This window comes from Bubalus bubalis, chromosome 23, assembly GCF_019923935.1.
Source record: "Bubalus bubalis isolate 160015118507 breed Murrah chromosome 23, NDDB_SH_1, whole genome shotgun sequence".
NCBI classification, from domain to species: Eukaryota; Metazoa; Chordata; class Mammalia; order Artiodactyla; family Bovidae; genus Bubalus; species Bubalus bubalis.
The window spans coordinates 753,689-774,438 of record NC_059179.1 but is presented as its reverse complement, the minus strand read 5'-3'; the positions used below and the strand labels follow the sequence as shown (position 1 = coordinate 774,438).

The following is a 20,750-nucleotide window of genomic DNA, read 5'->3' as shown; positions in this document are numbered from 1 at the left end:
TGAGTGCCGGGGCCGGGCCTGGGGCAGCGGGGCGGGCTTCGGCTCGCTGCCCACGCTGACCCCAGTGGTGGTCCCGAGAGACGCGCCGGGAGGGAGCGTGCAGGGAGGATGGGGCCAGAGATGCCGGCGGGGCCAGCGGGCACCCGACAGGTGAGGTGGGAGCAGCGACAGGTCCCGGGTGCTGGAGGTGCTTGGAGGCAGGGGGCCCGATGTGCGCTCATGCCGAAGCTGCGCCCGGGGATCCCTGTCAAGAGAGCCTTTTCTGTCTCCAGACCTTCCCAGAATATGTGCCGCTCGGCCACTGCTGGATTTTGCCTTACACCCGGCTAGCTTTGGCCCTTGTCATGCTGCTTTCTTCATGCTGTTTCTGAAGCCTGTCCTCTTTTATGATCTTGCCTTCCCGTGCTCCCGGGAGGGCATGGAAGGTGTGGTGGGCCTGCAACCTTTCTCTGCGGAGCTGTTGGGTTTGTTCTTTCTCTCCTCTGCGGTTGGCTCTTGCTCAGATGCCCGAATGGGCTGGGAAAGCCCATTTGGGGCCGAGAAACCAGGAGAAGCCTCCTGCCCTTTCTATTTTGGTGCCTCTGCTCCTGCCACTTGAGGTCACATAGCTGTAGTGAAAACATAGTTGCTGATACACAACAAGATGACCTCCTGGCTGTGATTCATGGTGAGTCAAGCCAAGCAAGTTTTTTTTTTTTTTTCCCTCGCCATGATAAACTTATATGTAAAGTTTGAGACACAACAGAAACTGTCACAAATTTAATAGTTCCATGCTTTGACACATGGGTATAGAATGAGGAAGAAATGTGTGTATACATTAAACAAATATGTGTCCGTCCCAACTCAGTGTAAAGAATTGTTTTCTCTTGAATGTTTTTTGCTACCGTCTCTAATGTGAACATGTTACAGACCTGAGGTTGGGGCGTTTTCTTTCTGTTCACTTTGTTTCTTGTTGGGTTATTTGGTCTGTTCATTTTCACAAGTTTTAGGCTTTACTGTTATGGTTCACGTGGAGAACACTGAGAATTTGTTTTTTTTTAATGGGAAGTGCGTTCAGCAAGTTAAGCCAGCAATGGACAGCATGTTTTGTAAAGGATTTCAGAAGAAATACTACCGAAAACTTCTTTTATCAACTTTTTCAGGCACGAATCAATAGGGCAGTGATAGGGAAGTATACATTGTATTCTCAGTCACCATTGATGTCATCTTCTGGTACAGAGGACAGCAACTTTCTGACCCAGCCAATTTGGTGGTGGTGAAGGGGAGGGGTCAAATGATAGATCTGAGAAATCTGTTATTTTTTGTGCCTGTTAAGGTTACTTTCACTGTAAAGCACATAGCTAAAATCAGCATGTATTGATTAATATGTTTTCTGATTTGAAGATAATGCAGTTACACACTTTTTTTCATATACATGATTCTAATTTTGAAACCCCACTCAGCATCTTTGCCATGCCTTGTGTACTTTTAAATGATGATGTAATGTTGGCTCACATTTGAGGTAAACACACATTTTCCAAGCAAGTCTTAAAATTCCATTTCCTTCTTCCATAGTTGTGAGAGTTTTTTGCAAGACTGCATGTACAGTAGCTTCAAATAGTGTAAATTTGTTGACAATAAGTGAACATTCAAAGAAAATGGACACTGTTAAGTGTCCTGGGCAGTTTATCAATCTTCTTGCTGAGCCAATGTATTTGGCTTATATTTATAATATGGCACATACCCAAATTATATTTTTAGTCACTATTATTATTAGTTTATAACAGAGTTGTCTGGTTAAAAAAAAAAAAATTGGGGATGACATAGCATCCCATTTCTCTGTGTGTCAATCTTTGGCTTCCCTTCTCTGTTACCAAAAAAAAGTGACTTGTACAGATCTCTTTCCCATTAATCACTTGTTCAGACCACTCTCAACTTTAGGAAGTATTTTGTTTGATTCTCCACATTTTCTCTTTCTTTACTACCTTCTTGATGAGAAGTGAATTCTAGGGGAGGTGTGCTGTTTGCCATATAAACAGTTAAGTTACAGAGCCCTCTTTGATATCATCAATATATAAATTCTTTTTGAATCTTCCATGCTTCAACAAAAGAATCCATGTTATTAACTTTTGGCCTTTTAAAATGTATTAAAGTAACACTGTCAGGTAAGGTCATTGGGTTGCAATTTTCCTGGGCCTACAGTGGCAGGCTTTGGAACTGTGCAGAACCCTAAAGAACTTTCAGGAGTGAAAGGCAGGGGAACAGCTTCTAGGGTAGTACATCAGAATCAACCATGGGACATTTCAGACCATCCCCACTGCTGTAGTCCATGAGGTTGCAAAGAGTTGGACACGACTGAGCCACTGAACTGAATGAGCCACTGCTGTAAGTGGAGAGATGCTGGTGAGTCCCTCAGATGGGCTGCCGTGGAAAAAAGGTCGTGAACCACTGACTGACATTCTAGTGTACTCACTGTTGTTCAGAGAAGGAGCTTGAGGTCTGGAGTGGAGTGCTTTGTCCAAGTTAATCTCTTAAGAAGTGATTTGGCGTGTTTTAAAAAGGTCATGACTTCACAGTTTTTCACTTCATAGGAAAAGATGAAAGATGGTTGAATTAAATGTATTTGTATGAATATAGAAAGCATGTGGATATGAGTGCTTAAAATATATTTCTATGCTAAGAGTATGCTAAGTTATTTAATACTCTAATTTAGGCATCCAGTGCCAGTTTTGCATTTCAGCTCATAAATTCACACACTCTTTCCCTATTTTTAGATACAGTGGAAGATGTTGTCACAGTCACTTAAATCACCAAAGGGAAGAAATTCGAACAAAGTCTGAGGAAGGATACCCTCAAACATGTCTGAATAAGGAGTATAGTTTTTCAGGTGGACATTTATTATTTTCCAGAATTAATTCTGAAGTGTTTCTTCTTCTTTATTCTTTTCTTTTTTTTTTTTTGAAGTTTTTCTTCTATCAGTGGGGCTTCCCTGGAGGCCCAGATGGTAAAGCGTCTGCTTGCTAAAGCATCTGCTTGCAATGCGAGAGACCAGAGTTCGATCCCTGGATTGGGAAGATCCCCTGGAGAAGGAAATGGCCACCCTCTCCAGTACTTTTGCCTGGAAAATCCCATGGACAGAGGAGCCTGGCAGGCTACATTCCATGGGGTCGCAAAGAGTTGGACACTCTCTCTCTCTTCTATCAATACCAACTTTTGTAAACATATTTTGGAAATCATTTTTTAAATTGCAAATATCATAGTCCTAAATGTCTTGAAAACCAGAAAGAAAAAAAAGGAAATTCTAACACAGTTATCGTCTTAGTATTTTCCTTCTAGATTTGAGTTTTGCTTTGCAAATATAGCAACACAGATGACTGTTCCTCAGTGTATATATACTTCTGTCAACAAAATGGAATATTTATATTTTTAATTTAATTTCAGTTTAACTTAAAATGTATATATATAATATAGATTAAAATACAACTTTATAAGTGTTTTGAGCTGTTGAATTTTTTGATTTGTACAATTTCAGATTACACTGATTTTTGTCAGTCTAGAAAACCTTCTGATGCTTCACAATTGCAACAACAACAACAAGCCCCAACAACAACAAAACTCCAGCCTTTTGTAGATGAAACATCGAGTGGGAGAAGAAGCTATGGTTTCTATTCCTGGCTCTGTGACTTACTAGCTTGTTTCCCTATCCATACAATTATGCTGCTGATAAGTAAAATTGGCATGTATGACATATAATGGTTACTCTCAGCTAAACACTGGATTAAGTACTTGACATATATTAGTTGATTTAATCATTAGCGGACCCACGAGGTAGAAATGATTATTATCCCCATTTTACAGATGATGAAACTAAGGCACAAAGATGTTGAGTAATGTACTCAGAATCACATTCTGTAATTGTAAGTGGCAGCGCTAGGAGTCCAAACCAAACAGTTGGCTCCAGAATCCATGCTTTTAACTATTTCGGTATATCCAGATGGACTCACATCTTCTATCTGTTGTACTTAAATTGAAGGACATACAGTCATAAGAATTTATGGACATGTTTTGCAAACTGAAACATTCTATACAAATGTAAAGTGGTATTATAATTAATACCTTGGAATATTTAATGATTTTCATAGATACATCACTCAGTGTGTTGACTATGCATTGTAAATTTCAGCTTTAAAGTGATGTGCACTAGATCAGTTAACATGGTAAAAGAATAATATAACTTTGTTTATCTTTGTTCCATAACTTTAAATTTTTCCCCTCTGAAAGGATTTAGGAAAAAATGGTTGTAATTCATAAATGTTCTGTCAAAAGAAAATTTCATTGTGAAGTTTTTTTTTGAGAAAATGTTTTATGAATTAATCTAGCTATTAGTTTCTATAATGGCTTTGAAAAGTAGTCAACAGTTCAGATATGTTAGAAGGATTTTCAGATTATAAGATTAAGACTCCAGGTTTCTTCCATTAAAAAGGATATGACTTAAAAAGTTTTAAAAAGAAGGAACACAGTATTTGTGCTTCTTGGTAGATAAATGGTTTGCCTTGAGATGAAAGGAAGAAAATATGCTTTTTCTAAAAAGACACTGTATGAATTTTTCTGCTTTTAAATCTTTGTAATTAAGTTCACTCTTTCTTTTGCCTCCAGGATCATGTATTTTTTCTTCCTTTATCACAACAAAGGTGTAAAAAGATTAGATAACCTATCCTACTTTAAAAGTTCTGAGGTTCCTTCTCTGTGGAAATAAATAGCATAGATCTAAATATGGCAGTTTATGCCTATTTTAGGAAGCCAGGCACATATAAAAACTAAACCTAGCAGGATGTGGGATTGCCTCCAGCAAAGCAAAGTAGCATCCTTATTCATTTTAGTTCCCCGAAATACATGTAGAAAACATATTTAATAAACACCACTAATCAGAATGATCAGTTAGTAATACTTTCCATCAAACTGAGCTAATGGTTGTCTATAATGAATTGGCGCCCCCTCCCCCTTTTTAAACACTGGATAAATTGAGAGTATGTTTAATTAAAAATAAGTATTTAAATACTTATCCTGTCTCCTCTTAACCCTGTATGCTGGCTTAAAAAATACTGGAATAGGGCTTCCCTGGTGGCCCAGTGATTAAGAATCTGTCTTGCAGTACAAGGAACATGGGTTCAATCCCTAGTCCAGGAAGATCCCACATGCCTTGGAGCAACTAAGCCCATTTGCCACAACTACTGGCGCCCATGCACCTAGAGCCAGTGCCTGCAACAGAAGAAACCACCATGATGAGAAGCCCATGGACCACAATGAAGAGTAGCCCCTACTCACTGCCACCGGAGAAAGCCCACTCACAGCAACAAAGATGCACCACAGCCAAAATAAATCTTAAAAAAAACCCCAAAAAAACCTGGAATATTTAGTATAATCCAGATTTGCAGGTTTGGGTATTGGAGGGAGCCTCAGGGCACCTCAGAACAACTGAAGGCAAGACAGTTTCTATTTTTGTTGGTCTAGATGGCCTCTGAGAAGCTGAGGGTTTCCCCCCCCAAATTTAACTTGGTTCTGGGCAGAATCTGAAGGTTCAGTTACATTAGACAGTAGTAATAGATAGGCTCTTATGTTCCAGGAGCTGTCCTCAGTATGGGGAGGAAACCACCATGACACACTTTATCTACCTCTGTGGGTCGGATCACCACCATGCTCTGCAGCTTCCTGTCTTGCCTTTTCCTGGATGTTGTCCCCACTCTTCTCTATTCATATTATCCTGTTTGCGTGGCTCTTCTCCTTCACTGACAGCTTATTAGATTCCTACTCTCTTTTCAGATTTAGGAAAGCCTTTCTATCTGGGGTGAGGTGGGGGTTGATTCCTTCACCTTTATTAGTAAAATTAACCCAACGGATTTCCCTCCAGGTTGCCACCCTCCTTTTGTGAGCAGTTTGGATTGCTCTAGGGCATCACCGACTCAATGGACATGAGTTTGAGTAAGCTCCGGGAGCTGGTGATGGACAGGCTGCAATCCATGGGGTCACAAAGTCGGACACGACTGAGCGACTGTACTGAACTGAGAGGGAACCCAGCTGAGGTGGTGACTTGGGCCTGTTGTTCTTCTCTAAACCCGTAAAACTCTTGAGGGTGTTTTTTTGCTTCCCCCAAGTTTTAACGTGTTGTATTTTCATTTAGTTAAAAATACTTTATAATTTACCTTTTGATTTCCTTTTTGGTCCTTGAGTTATTTAAAAAACATGATTTATTTTCCAAATAATTGGGATGTTACAGAGCTTTCTGTTACTGACTTCTAACTTAATTCCATTGTGATCATAATATATGTTATTATTTGATGCCTTTAAAATTTTTGACCTGTTTTATGGTCTTTATTTTTTACTTACACAATAATAACATCCTTCTGGCATTCAACATAGATTTTTGGAATGAATAGTGTTTAGTGATTTCTAGTCTTAATTTTGCCCATCTCTGGTTGGCATCTTTTGTTTAATTGCTCAGTTGTGTCTGACTCTGTGGCCCTATGGACTGTGGCCCACAAGGCTCCTCTGTCCATGGGATTCTCCAGGCAAGAATACTGGAGTGGGGTGTTGCTATTTCCTTCCAGGAAACCTTCCTGATGACCCAGGGATTGAACCCCAGTCTCCTGCATTGCAGACGGGCTCTTTACTGTCTGAGCTACCAGGGATATCTAGTCTTCATTTTGCCAGTGTCTGGTTGGCTTCTAGGCTATGGTCTAAGGAATGAATGCACCTTGCTGATATTTTAATGTTTTCTTGCACTTTTATGAGCTTTCAGAACAGGGGTGACAAAATTAGTTTAGTGGATCACAAACAGCAGCTTTAAAAATAGAATAGAAAATATTAGTGCTTTGGATATAGTAATGGTGTTTCATGAGACCTTAGTTTTAGTTATGTATGTGTGTTCCTGTGCATGTGTGTTATGTGTACTAGGTTGTGGTGTATAATCCTTTTTTTTTTTTATTAGTAATTGCTGTAATTAAAGTTTCAAAATCACTGTCCCATAGCATAAGATCTTTAGGTAAGATCACTATTGTCAGAAATTCAGTCGCTCAGTCTTTGTGACCCCATGGACTTTAGCCCGCCAGGCTCCTCTGTCCATGGCATTACCCAGGTGAGAATAATGGCATGGATTGCTATTATTCCCTTCTCCAGGGGATCTTCTTGACCCAGGGATTGAACCTGGATCTCCTGTCTCCTGCATTGGCAGGCTGATTCTTTACCACTGAGCCACCTGGGAAGCCTACCATATATTCATACGTATACCTATATGTGTACATATATATAGAGAGAAAGCAAATGAACCTATATACATACATACAAGCACACATACAGACATACATGTACACAACACATAAAATGTTCTAGTCTTGGAACATTTCTGTTTGATACAAACTGTCAGTGCTCATTATTTTCTACTACAAGTAGCAGCATTTTATAGTCACTGAGGTACAGCTGCAGTATTCAAGAATAGTACTGGGTGATACTAAGAGAGATTTCTTATTATGAAAATGCTTATTAAGTTCCTACTATGTGCCAGTTATTAGGGATGAAATTGTAAAAATGTAACTATTGGTAGATAGGTTTATGTTTTAAGTAGGCTTTGAGAAATAGGCTGCTGCCTTTTTTTCTTTTTCCCTGAAGCATATCTTTCTTGGTTACTATGAAATAAATGGTAACTTTTGATAATGTAGCATTTAAAATGCTGTGTTGCATGTTCCATCATGTGTCAAAATTCTATTATGTATGTAATTTCCTATCATGTTTTTCTTGCTTTTCAGAGTGTCTGAACACAGATGCTCTCAAAGCTTGTAAAGTAGTGTTCATTTCTATCCGTTTATAAGGAAGAAGCCTCCTGGGAAAAGATAATAAGGATTCCTTTTCATTCCTTCATTCGTCACACTTTGGTTTCTCTTGAGCATGACTGAAATGTGCAAATGGCCTTAATTCAGTACTGGAGCATTGTTGGCTTCAATATCAATTGAAAATAATGTGCTCTAGTTATTACAGCCTTGAGATGAGAATTGTTTTGCAGTAGGAAGAGTGCTAAAGTGGAAGTCAGATGTCCTGGCTTTGGCTTTATGACCTTGGCCAAGAAACTCATAATCCTTATTTTCTTTATCTAGAAATTTAGTGGGTTGAACTAGGTAACTACTGTGGCCTTTTCTGACTTGTAATTTTCATCACATTTAACTAATGTTATGTGCTGTTTTCCTTTTGTCCTGCAAACAGCAAAAATGGTCATAAAAATAAATACGGAGCAGTGGTACTGTTTTGCTGCTACATGAAACTTGAATTAAAATTCTATTTTAAATTGTCAGAATTGAAATAAATGTGGGGATCTTCAGTTCAGTTCAGTTCAGTCTCTCAGTCATGTCCAACTCTTTGCAACCCCAGGAATCACAGCACGCACCTCCCTGTGCATCACTAACTCCTGGAGTTCACTCAAACTTATGTCCATCGAGTCGGTGATACCTTCCAGCCATCTCATCCTCTGTCGTCCCCTTCTCCTCCTGCCCTCAATCCCTCCCAGCATAAGGGTCTTTTCCAATGAGTCAACTCTTCGCATGAGGTGGCCAAAGTATTGGAGTTTCAGCTTCAGCATCAGTCCGTCCAATGAACACCGAGGACTGATCTCCTTTAGGATGGACTGGCTGGATCTCCTTGCAGTCCAAGGGACTCTCAAGAGTTTTCTCCTACACCACAGTTCAAAAGCATAAATTCTTCAGCACTCAGCTTTCTTCACAGTCCAACTCTCACATCCATACATGACCACTGGAAAAACCATAGCCTTGACTAGACGGACCTTTGTTGGCAAAGTAATGTCTCTGCTTTTTAATATCCTATCTAGGTTGGTCATAACTTTCCTTCCAAGGAGTAAGCATCTTTTAATTTCATGGCTGCAATCACCATCTGCCGTGATTTTGGAGCCCCAGAAAATAAAGTCTGACACTGTTTCCACTGTTTCCCCATCTATTTCCCATGAAATGATGGGACCAGATGCTATGATCGTAGTTTTCTGAATGTTTAGCTTTGTGTATAATACAAAATTAATGAGTCTCTAAATATATATTACCTTTTGATTAAAGAGCATTTATTTGAGATGCAAATAAGATTTATTTCTCTTTTTATACTTGTAACATAATGTGATTTTCTCATTCCATTTAGTACCCATCTGTTTCACAGGTATCTTTTGTACTTTAAAGATAATTTTAGGACTTCCCTGGTGGTACAGTGGATAAGAATCCTACCAATGCAGGGGACATGGATTCAATCCCTGGTCTGGAAAGATTTCACATGCCACAGAGCAGCTAAGCCTGTGCGCCACAACTACTGAGCCCACAGGCTACAACCACTGAAGCCCCTGTACCTAGAGCCTGTGCTCCACAGCAAGAGAAGCCACTGCAATGAGAAACCCAGCATGCACTGCAAGTAGAGAGTGGTCCCTGCTCACCGCAACTGGAGAAAGCCTGTGAACAGCAACAAAGACCCAGTACAACCAAAAAAAAAAAAAGATTATCCATGTATTTAGACAACTGCCTTACACAACTGCTTTACATATAGTAGATTTTTTAGATTCAAATTAATGCATTTATGGAGCACCTTATGTATATAAGGCATATGCAAAATATGATAAGAAGATGTATGGAAAAGCAAGGTATAAGCAGTATTATCTAAAAACTTTTAAACTAATAAAGATATGAGATATATCACAACAACTCGGATACTAAGGAAAATACACCATACTTGAGCATAAAGGGAGTCAAAGGTGGGAGAGGCCAAATTTATTTGGGGGAAATCAGGAAAAAGTCTATGGAGAAGATAGAATTAGATATAGGTTTGGAAGATTGGGTAGCATTTTTTTTCCTATTATAAAAGAAATCCATGTTTATGGTAGAAAATTCAGAAACTGCAGACTAAAAAAGAGTAGAATGGGATTTCCCTGGCAGTCCACTGGCTAAGAATCCATGTTCCCAATACATGGGGCCCAGGTTCATTCCCTGGTCAGGGAACTAGATCCCACATGCCACAACTAAGACTGAGAAGAGCCAGATAAATAAGTAAATATTAAAAAAAAAAAAAAAAAAAGTGGAATGATGGTGTTGGTTAGCAAAGACATGGAAACCAGGTTCACAGAGGAAGCTACAGAAATGCAAGCACTAGAAAGTACATGACTTATTTGGAAAGGAACAGATAATCCTGTTTTGGGGGCTCAGAAAATAGTACGACCTTAACACTGTGGAGGGCCTTGAATACCTGTACTGACAAGTGTTAGTCTCTCAGTTGTGTCTGACTCTGCAACCCCATGGGCTGTAGCCCACTAGGCTTCTCTGCCCATGGGATTCTCCAGGCAAGAATACTGGAATGGATGCCATTCCCTTCTGCAAGGGATCTTCCCGACCCAGGAATCGAACCTAGGTCTCCTGCATTGCAGGTGGATTCTTTACTGTCTGAGCCACCATGCTGACAAATGTGTTCTTAATGCAGAAGTTGGTGGATACCATTGAAGGTTTTTAAGTAAGGAAGTAACATTCTTAATCCTATTGCTAGATATACATTCTTGCCCTCATAGAACACAGATTCTTTACCGTTTATAGATTTGTCACAAAAAGGGATATATAGAGTGCCATGTGAATATAGCAGGGACCCTTTGGAGGGTTCAGGGAAAGCCCCCTTAAGGAAATGATATTTAAGATGCGAGAAAGTGATTGTGTGTGTGTGGGGAGGGGGGTGGGTTGTGATTAAGAGTATTCTGTCTAAAAAGAAATCATGTTTGAAACTAGAGACAAGACAGCATTTTGGGGAAGTGAAAGTCATTATGACTGATACAGAGAATGGTTGGGGGAAAGTGGTTGCACATGTGGGGCTAGAGAGGGGACAGATCCTCAAAGTCATTTTAAGGATTTATAAATCTTCTATTAAGGCTAATGAAAAACATTGAAAAGGTTTGACAGGGTACTTTAAGATACTTTGACCACAGAGTGTTGGTAGAGAAATAGGTTAGTTACGACCTTATTGCACTTGTTCAAGTGAGGTCCAGGAAGGTCTGAGCTAGCCTGATGGCAGAGGACATTTGGAAAGAGGGATATATGAGAAGAGTTGTAGGATGATTGTACCACCCGGCCTTTTTGAGTTGGTCTGACCCACCACACCTCCCTGTGCTTGGCCCTTCTAGTCACAACTCAGGCTCTGGGTCTTAGAGTCTCTAGAGACTCTTTGGTCTACTGCCCAGTCTGATCCCATATTCTTTAATAGTGTCTCCCTGGTTCAGACCTTTGGCTTGTTATTCTGAAATGTCTCTCTGACTTTTCTCAGAGTCTTCTGCCCTTTGGACCTCAGTTTTTCTACATGATGGGCCTCCTCCTGGGACCTTTCATTGGGAGGATTTGGACTAAAGGGGAATCTGAACAACCTGGTACTGGTTAGTGTAGAGGGGGATGGGGTGTGCAGGAAGGAAGGAATCATGGTGATCCCAAGGTTTAGAGTTCAAGTTACTGGAATAAGTGCATTTTTACCATAATCTTCATAAGGTGGACTCAAACACAGTTTTTACTGGGATACCTTGAATTTGTCAAGATATATTTTTATTTATGTAAGTCCTATGGTGGAAATATTACGTATGATGGTGGTTTAGTCACTAAATTGTGTCCGATTCTTGGGACCCCAATGGACTGTAGCCTGCCAGGTTCCTCTGTCCGTGGGATTTCCCAGTTGAGAATGCTGGAGTGGGTTGCCATTCCCTTCTCCAGGAGATCTTCCTGAGAAAATATTATGTATGAAGTGAAAGTCGCTCAGTCGTGTCCCACTTGTGCGACCCTGTGGACTGGAGCCTGCAAGGCTCCGCTGTCTATGGAATTCTTTAGACTAGAATACTGGAGTGGGTAGCCATTCCCTTCTTCAGGGGATCAGGGATCTAACCCAGGTCTCCCACATTGCAGGTGGATTCTTTACCAGGTGAGCCACCAGGGAAGCCCAAGAATACTGGAGTGGGTAGCCTATCCCTACTCCAGTGGATCTTCCTGACCCAGGAATTGAACTGAGGTCTTCTCACTGCAGGCAGATTCTTTACCAGCTGAGCTACCAGGGAAATATTATGTGTAAAGGGAGATTATTGAGTCTTTTCTTTAAAAGGAAGTCATGTTTTAAACTAGAGGCAAAATAACATTTTGGGAAATTGAAAGTCATCATATTGTGGTACTGTAGAGAGCACTGGGGGAAAGTGGTTACAGATCTGACTGAGACACTGGCTAGATAATGTCCCTAAATGACCTCCAACATTTATTCTAAATTGTGCTCTTTATAGTTCAGACTCAATAAATATAACTTTGATGCAGCAAAGTCAATAGTGTCATTTCTTTCTTCATCATCTTTTTGTGTGGGATTTGGCTGTGATATCATCATTTTTAATAGACAGTCTTTGCCAGAGATACCTGATCCAAAGAGACAGTGAAGCAGCCAGGACCTTTTTATTGAAATGAATTTGGTTCCTCTAACTTAATTAATTGGATGTCGTCAGCTTTTTGAAGTCTTCCAAAAGGAATCTTCATGGTCTAAAATACTTTTTTTTCTTTTCTTTTAAATTCAAGGGCTTAGAGAGGTTCTGTATTCAGAGACATTTCTGAGAATTGTTTGACATCTCCTTATTGAAATAGCTCTCGTCAACTGGATAAGGAGATCAGAGTCTGAACTGTAAGCCCATGAATTGTTTATTTACAGACAAACCAAATATAGCTCATATATCCCTTTAGAGACAACATCAAAAATGCAATCCAGTAAGAATTGCTGTCTTGTTTTAGGAATTTTGAGATAAAGATGGTTGTGTCACATTAATTAATTGCCTGTTGAGCCAGGATTTTTAAAATAACACTTTCATATGCTTTGGGTTCAGTAATTTAGATTTTGGACTGTTAATCAGTTCCTGTGCATGGGCTGCTAATGTCTTTTACGCATACCCATTGGGGTATATATTTTATCTATTATGGAGATTGAGACCTTCTGAATGTTGAGACTAGAGAACAACAAAGCATTTTCAGTCTGGTCAGCACAATTTGTTGGAGAATATTTACTGCATCCTGTCATATTAAGGATGATGGTAAATAAGGAAACTCTGACTTGTCAGCTTTCCTTCTCCACTGTTCAGATTGGGCTCTTACCCTTCTGAGAGCTGAGAGATTAATGAGGCTTCTCTTCTCTTACATTTCCTTCTTTGTTTCCTTTTGTTTGTTTACTCTCTTTGAATTAGGCTGCCTCATCTACTTTTAGATTTTAAGTCCCCTCGAGGCAGGGACTGTGTCTAGGTTGGTTTTATGGAGAACACTTAGCATATTGTAGGGATGTTATAAGCATGCCATCTGTGCCAATTTAAAATTCAGTTTCAGGCCTCTCAGTACTTTTCTTTGTGTCTGGTTGGATGTACAAATCTAAACTACAGTAGAGGTGCTTAGCCATGTAAGGCTGTATAAATTCATTAAGTACATGTTTTTGTGGACTCATAGTGCTTTTATAGTGCTAGTCATAATACAGGAACAGTATCTTGTAATCTGCCTTTCATTGCTGTATCTTGTATCTTTTTTGAAATTTAAATACCCTAATTAATTTTTTTTTTAATTTGAGTGTCAGATTGGAATAGAAAACTGCTTCATTGACATGGACTATTTTGGGGTATACATTCACCACTTTGATATTTATTGCATGCTGCTGCTACTGCTGCTAAGTCGCTTCAGTCGTGTCCGACTCTGTGCGACCCCACAGACGGCAGCCCACCAGGCTGCCCTGTCCCTGGGGTTCTCCAGGCAAGAACACTGGAGTGGATTGCCATTTCCTTCTCCAATGCATGAAAGTGAAAAGTGAAAGTGAAGTCTCTCAGTCGTGTCCGACTCTTAGCAACCCCATGGACTGCAGCCCACCAGGCTCCTCTATCCATGGGATTTTCCAGGCAAGAGTACTGGAGTGGTGTGCCATTGCCTTCTCCAATTTATTGCATAGTCTCTGTTTAATTATAACATTAGTTTGTTTTAAGCTTACTTTGTCTCAAAGAAGACAAAAGTTGAAACTATGTCTTTCAGTTTTCAATTTAAAAAGCCACCAGAAATGAAACTGAAAGATAGACACACAAAATATATGTATACACAGTGTGTTAACTATAGCGAGTTCTTTTCATATATAGACTTACAGCTATATATATAGTCTCATTATTTGGTGATCATCTTTTACATTATATGATTTCTCTCTGTGTAACTAGCAGTAGAATTCTGGATCATGGTATATTCCTGTGTTCACTTTTAATGGTCACTGTCAGACTTTTACTAGCGGCATGTGAGAGTTCCAGTTGCTTCACATCTTTGCTATCATTTGTACTTTTCTTATAGTTTCACCATCCTTGGAGGGTTATAGTGACATAGCATTTTGGTTTTAATTTGCATTTCCTCGATGACAAATGAAGCTGGTGCATGTCGGCCAGTTGGATACTCTCTTTTGTAACGTGCTTATTTGTCTGTCTTTGAAAAATTGATCTGTAGGAATATATTTTTTTAAACATATTCTGGATTCAAGCCTTTTGTCAGATATATGTATTACAAGTATCTTTTATTTCATGGTTTACCTTTTCACACTTTTAATGTGTCTTTTCTGTGAACAGATAGATGTTGTTTATTTTAATCAAGTTCACGTTTTTCTCTTTTTCTCTTATAGTTAATGCTCTGTGTGTCTTATTTAAGAAATCTCTGTCTCCCCCAAGGCCATGAATACATTCTATGTTTTCTTTTTAAAGCACTACTACTTTACCTTCCATATTTAAATCTATGACCTATTTAGAATTGGTTGGCTTTTTTCTGATAAGTTTGAAATGGAGGAGATCAAGTCTTTTTTTTTCCCCCTACATTTTTTCCCCAAGTTGACCTGGCAGTGCTTATCAAAAAAAAACTTTCCTTTTCCCTCCACTAAAATGTCACTGTCTTCACTTTGAATTTTTGAATTCCAAGCTTGCTATTTTCTTTCCATTTTCGGTACATTATTGAAGTTAAAGTAAGTGCTAGTAGTACACTCAGATGTCAAACACTATACCTTTTTCTTCGACATCAAAAGTATTATTTGTTTATTCAAAACAGATCATATCCTAAGTTGGGTTTAAAAGATATGCTTTCCATTTTTTAAACATGCAGCTTTCTGTAGTGAAGTTTTGTAGAACCCCAGGGAACACCAATCACATTGAAATCTATGTGAATGGTGGCACTTAGAGTTGGTGCACATGGCCTATGGGACAAAATGCAGCAGCCCTGAGTGCTGTGTTTAGTAACTGGCAAATTGGAAAAGAAAAACTATTACCTTTTTTTGTGCGCCAGCAATCCACATTTTTAACAAATAAGCATTATTTGTGTTCAAGTATTGTGATGTGCCACAATTTTAAAGAAGTGGAATGAAAAAAGAAAACAAAACTCTGAGGTGATTCATGTGGCTGTTCAGAATTTACTAGCTCTTATAACTTTCTTAATGTTTCACATTTGAGTTTATTTTTTATCTAGAAAATAGTTTGTGTCAGACAAGATATTTTATACCAGTTCCTTTCTAGATCACACTTTCTGTCCTAGGAGAAACTTTCCAGGACTCCCTTGAGTGATCTAAACTTTAATGGCCACATTCCGGAGGTGACCCTTGAGGCCTGTAGCTACTCTTATATATATTTTCCTGGAGACATGTAAGGTTCCAGAGGACCTCTTTTATATATCTTTTAAGCTATATCTAATGAAGTTACTTTTCTCCACAAATAAGTTCTCCTCAAATTTCATGCCCTGGTTTTAATCATCAGCAAATGTGCCTGACCAGTGACTTGTGAGGATTTTTTTTTATTAACATCATAATCTTATACCATTAAAAGAAATCTTGAAAACATTGGGAGTGGAGTTGGGACGAGAATGTAAAATCAGAATCATGACCCCTATTAGGAAGGATATGGAAGTGCTTCATTCCTGCTAGGCTTAGTTCAGCTGGTTAAATTGAGGTTGGTACAAGTAAGGAAAAAAAACCTCTGTCGGTGCCACAGACTGCAGCTCTGTAAGTATCTCTGCCACCAAGGATCGCTGGTGACTGGCAGACAGCTTAACTTTGAGACTAGGTCAGCTCAGCACAAAACCCTAACTCATCTTGGAAAGGCAGCCCAAAGCTATGTTCTCAAAGTAGGTCAGCAGCATCTTAAATAAATAATAAGGATGGAATATTTAAAGTTTTGAGGTCTTCCAAATCAGAAGAACCACAACAAAAAATGTCTAACAAAAATTTTGTGTGGCTTTAGAATTGCTAGAATATAATATATTCTGTAAATGAAAATAGTTGTCATGGCAGCATATGTTTTTGATACCTTAATGATGAATATTCTTTAGAGATGCATTTCTAGATGTTGTTATATGTTATTTAAAGGGCTGCCCCTGCCTTTTTAAGTGACCTGCACTGTTCTCTAACACCTGTTTTTAAGATTTTTTTATTATATGCATTCTACATAAGGGAGCATTGATTCTGATTCTGTTGTCGAATCTAGTTAGTTGCATTTTGAAAAAAATAGAAATTTGAGAGATTTATGCTCTTCTGATCACACTGTTTCTTCAACTGTATTAACTCAAACAATATCAAGCACATTATATGAAAGGCATTGTGCTAAGTATAGTGGAGGAGATCATGAATAAATGCAAAAAAATTTCTAGTTTTAAAATAATATTCTGGTAGAAGAGGAGAAGGAAGGAGAAAATTAGTATTTCTTGAGGTTCTATTATACATGCTAGGCATTAAGCTACTTCACTTACATGTTTTCATTTAATTCTAATGTGGCAACCCACTCCAGTACTATTGCCCAGAAAATCCCATGGACGGAGGAGCCTGGTAGGCTGCAGTCCATGGGGTTGCGAAGAGTCAGACATGACTGAGAGACTTTACTTTCACTTATCACTTTCATGCATTGGAAAAGGAAATGGCAGCTCAGTCCAGTGTTCTTGCCTGGAGAATCCCAGGGACCCGGGAGCCTGGTGGAGTCGCAGAGTCGGACACGACTGAAGCGACTTAGCAGCAGCAGCAGCATAGTTCTTCCAGTGATGTCCTCATATGAGGCCTTTGAGCAAGGGGTTAAGGGAGTTGCCCAAGGTCACATAGCTATTAAGGGTCAGTAGTAAGGCCAGATCTGACTCCAAACCTCTTGTTTTTAAAGTGCCCATTGAGAAGACAGCACTGTTACTGTTAAGAAGAAGGGCTAAAATTTGGGCATAGGGAGATAGATGGAAGGTTGTTTTAGGAGAGGGAAAATTTTGAAGGCCAGAAAACGTAGCCATGTTCAGCGAACATCCAGGTACTCAGGCCAGACCTGACTACATGGTTCTCAAATTTTTGGTCTCAGGAGCCCCTTATATTAAAAGCATTGAGTGCCTCAGTGAGCTTTTGTTTGTATAGGTTGTATCTATTAGTATTTACCACGTGAGAAATTAAAACAGAAATATAAAAATATTTAGCAATTTAAAAATATCAATAAACTCATACAGTTAGAACTGAACATGGAACAACAGACTGGTTCCAAATAGGAAAAGGAGTACGCCAAGACTGTATACTGTCACCCTGCTTATTTAACTTATATGCAGGGTACATCATGAGAAACGCTGGCCTGGAGGAAGCACAAGCTGGAATCAAGATTTCCAGGAGAAATATCAATAACCTCAGATATACAGATGACATCACCCTTATGGCAGAAAGTGAAGAAGAACTAAAGAGCCTCTTGATGAAAGTGAAAAAGCAGAGTGAAAAAGTTGGCTTAAAGCTCAACATTCAGAAAACTAAGATCATGGCATCTGGTCCCATCACTTCATGACGAATAGATGGGGAAACAGTGGCTGACTTTATTTTTGGGGGCTCCAAAATCACTGCAGATGGTGATTGCAGCCATGAAATTAAAAGATGCTTACTCCTTGGAAGGAAAGTTATGACCAACCTAGACAGCATATTAAAAAGCATAGACATTACTTTGCCAACAAAGATCCATCTAGTCAAGGCTATGCTTTTTCCAGTGGTCATGTATGGATGTGAGAATTGGACCATAAATAAAGCTGAGCGCTGAAGAATTGATGCTTTTGAACTGTGGTGTTGGAGAAGACTCTTGAGAGTCCCTTGGATGGCAAGGAGATCCAACCAGTCCATCCTAAGGAAATCAGTCCTGGGTGTTCACTGAAAGGACTGATGTTGAAGTTGAAACTCCAATACTTTGGCCACCTGATGTGAAGAGCTGACTCAATTGAAAAGACCCTGATGCTGGGAAAGATTGAAGGCAGGAGGAGAAGGGGACAACAGAAGATGAGATGGTTGGATGGCATCACCGACTCAATGAACATGAGTTTGGGTAAACTTCGGGAGTTGGTGATGGACAGGGAGGCCTGGTGTGCTACAGTTCATGGGGTTATGAAGAGTCAGACATGACTGAGCGACTGAACTGAACTGAACAATATGTATTAACATAAATAACATTTTTATTAAAAACAACTATATATTCCAAAACAGCAACAACAAAAATAAAGTGCCACTGTTTTATACGTGTTCAGACCTCATTATAGTCAGGCTTATAAATGATAGTTGAATTCTCACATCTCATGCGTTCAGTCTATCACAGTACTACTTATCTTTAACCTGGAAAATTCTACTGTATACCCATGAGATAATTGAGAGTGAAAAATACAAATATTTTAGTCTTATTATGAAATTACTTTTGACTTCACAGATCTCCTGAACGTTTTTTAGAAAACCCAAGGGCATTCTTTGGAGAATTATTGGACATGTTTGTGAATGGGAGCCCTATTGAAAGAGTAGGGTTAGGACTAGAAAATGAAAAGACCTTCATTGGTTGAATTTGGTCTTTAATAAGTAATAGGGAGCCACTGACCTTTTATAAACAGAAAAATGAAATAAATCAAACTGCTTTTAGAAGATTGTTATGCAAGTAATTTGTAGAGTATTGGGAAACAATTATAGTTGAACTGTAATAGGTTTTTGAGGTAATAGTTTACTGGGGGCTTCCTAGGTGGCTCAGTGGTAAAGAATCTGTCTGGCAAGCAGGGTTCAATCCTTGGGTCAGAAAGATCCCCTGGAGAAGGAAATGGCAACCTACTTCAGTATTCTTGCCTGGGAAATCCCACGGACAGAGAAGGCTGTCAGGCTATAGTCCATGGGGTCACAAAAGAGTCAGCCACAACTTAGTGATTACACAACAACAACAAATAGGTATTGGGGTAGAATATATTATTTTGTTTGTCTGATGAGGTGAACAAGAAAAAGGGGAGTCAAAATGAGCCTGGTGACTAGGAGACTAATAATTCCATTAATAAATAAAGGGAACACATAAAAAGAAGGAAGCTTGGGAAGGAAAATTGTGAATTAAGTTTTAGAATATGTAAAAAATATTTTTCATTATTTTTTATTCTGAAATAATTTAGTCATATAGAAAATTTGCCAAATTAGTACAGAAAGTTCTCATAAATCCTTCACTTAATTTCCCCTATTACTTACAATTTACATAACCATAGATATAGCTCATTTGGTAAAGAATCTGCCTGCAATGTAGGAGGCCCCAGTTTGAACCCTGGGTTGGGAAGATCCCCTGGAGAAGGGAAAGGCTACCCACTCCAGTATTCTGGCTTGGAGAATTCCATGGACAGTATAGTCCATGGGGTCGCAAAGAGTTGGACACGACTGAGCGACTTTCACTTTAATTATAGTACAGTTATCAAAATAAGGAAAGGAACATTGATACAATATTGTAAACTAAGCTACTGACCTAATTCAGATTTTACCATTCAGTTTTTCACTGTTGTTTTCCTGTCCAAGGATCCAGTCTGGGATCATTTCCTGTCCAAGGATCCAATCTGGGATCCCAGATTTAGTGGTTGTATCCCCTTTGTGTGTATGTGTGTGTGTGTGCGCGCGCGCGCGCTTCAATCTGTGACAGTTCCTCAGCCTTTCCTTGTCTTGTAAAAATTTTTAATTAAAAAAAGTTGACAGAAGGACTTCCCTTGGGGCACGGTGAATAAGAATCTGCCTGACAATGCAGGGGACACAGGTTTGGTCCCTGATCCAGGAAGAGGGCATCTAAACCCATGCACCACAACTACTGAGCCCGCATGTGCAACTACTGAACCCTGTGTGCCTAGAGCCTGTGCTCCATGAAAAGAAAAACCAGTGCAATGAGAAGCCCATGCATCTCAACAGAGTAGCCCTGCCTCACTGCAATTAGAGAAAGCTGGTGCACAGCACCGAAGACCCAGGGCAACCAAAAATAAATAAGTTAAAGTGACCTTAAAAAAAAAAAAGAAGATGCTTATATGTAGTGGGGGAGAAAAGTGTCATTTAATCTCTCTTAAAATGCATAAGAAGCTGAGAAAAACAGCATTTTTTTCCTCTGAAAAGTTGAAAAATTAGGGGGAGTGGGAGGGGAGGCTCAAGAGGGAGGGGATGTATATGTAAAATTTTATGTATATATATATATAAAATTATGACTGATTCATGTTGTACGGCAGAAAGCAACAGAACATTGTAAAGCAGTTATCTTTAAAATTAAAAAAAAAGTTGAAAAAGTATTGTAAAAATTTAGAACAATGTAAAAAGAATAAAAGGTGACAACCCTCCCCTAGAGATAACTACTATTAAGAGCTTGGTGTGTATTCTTCTAGTTTATTTTCTCTGCATGTATAGTATTATGGGATCTCTTGGGCGTACTTCTGCCACATATATTTTTC

The 20,750-nt window shown here is 39.1% G+C and overlaps 1 protein-coding gene across 5 annotated transcripts in view; it reads left to right on the top strand.

Annotated features, from left to right (window-relative positions):
• UBE2D1 (ubiquitin conjugating enzyme E2 D1) overlaps positions 1-20,750 on the top strand; it is a 36,789-nt gene that overhangs the window by 268 nt on the left and 15,771 nt on the right. The window contains exon 1 of one of the 5 annotated variants that reach the window (XM_025273800.2): positions 7-150. The exons of 2 other annotated variants lie outside the window; for them this stretch is intronic. In XM_025273800.2, the coding sequence (XP_025129585.1) occupies positions 109-150 (42 nt within the window). In that variant the 5' untranslated portion in view covers positions 7-108. Of the gene's footprint in view, positions 1-6; positions 151-20,750 lie in introns of those variants that run through there. 2 more of the 5 variants (XM_044935536.1, XM_006051234.3) reach the window with 2 other exon arrangements.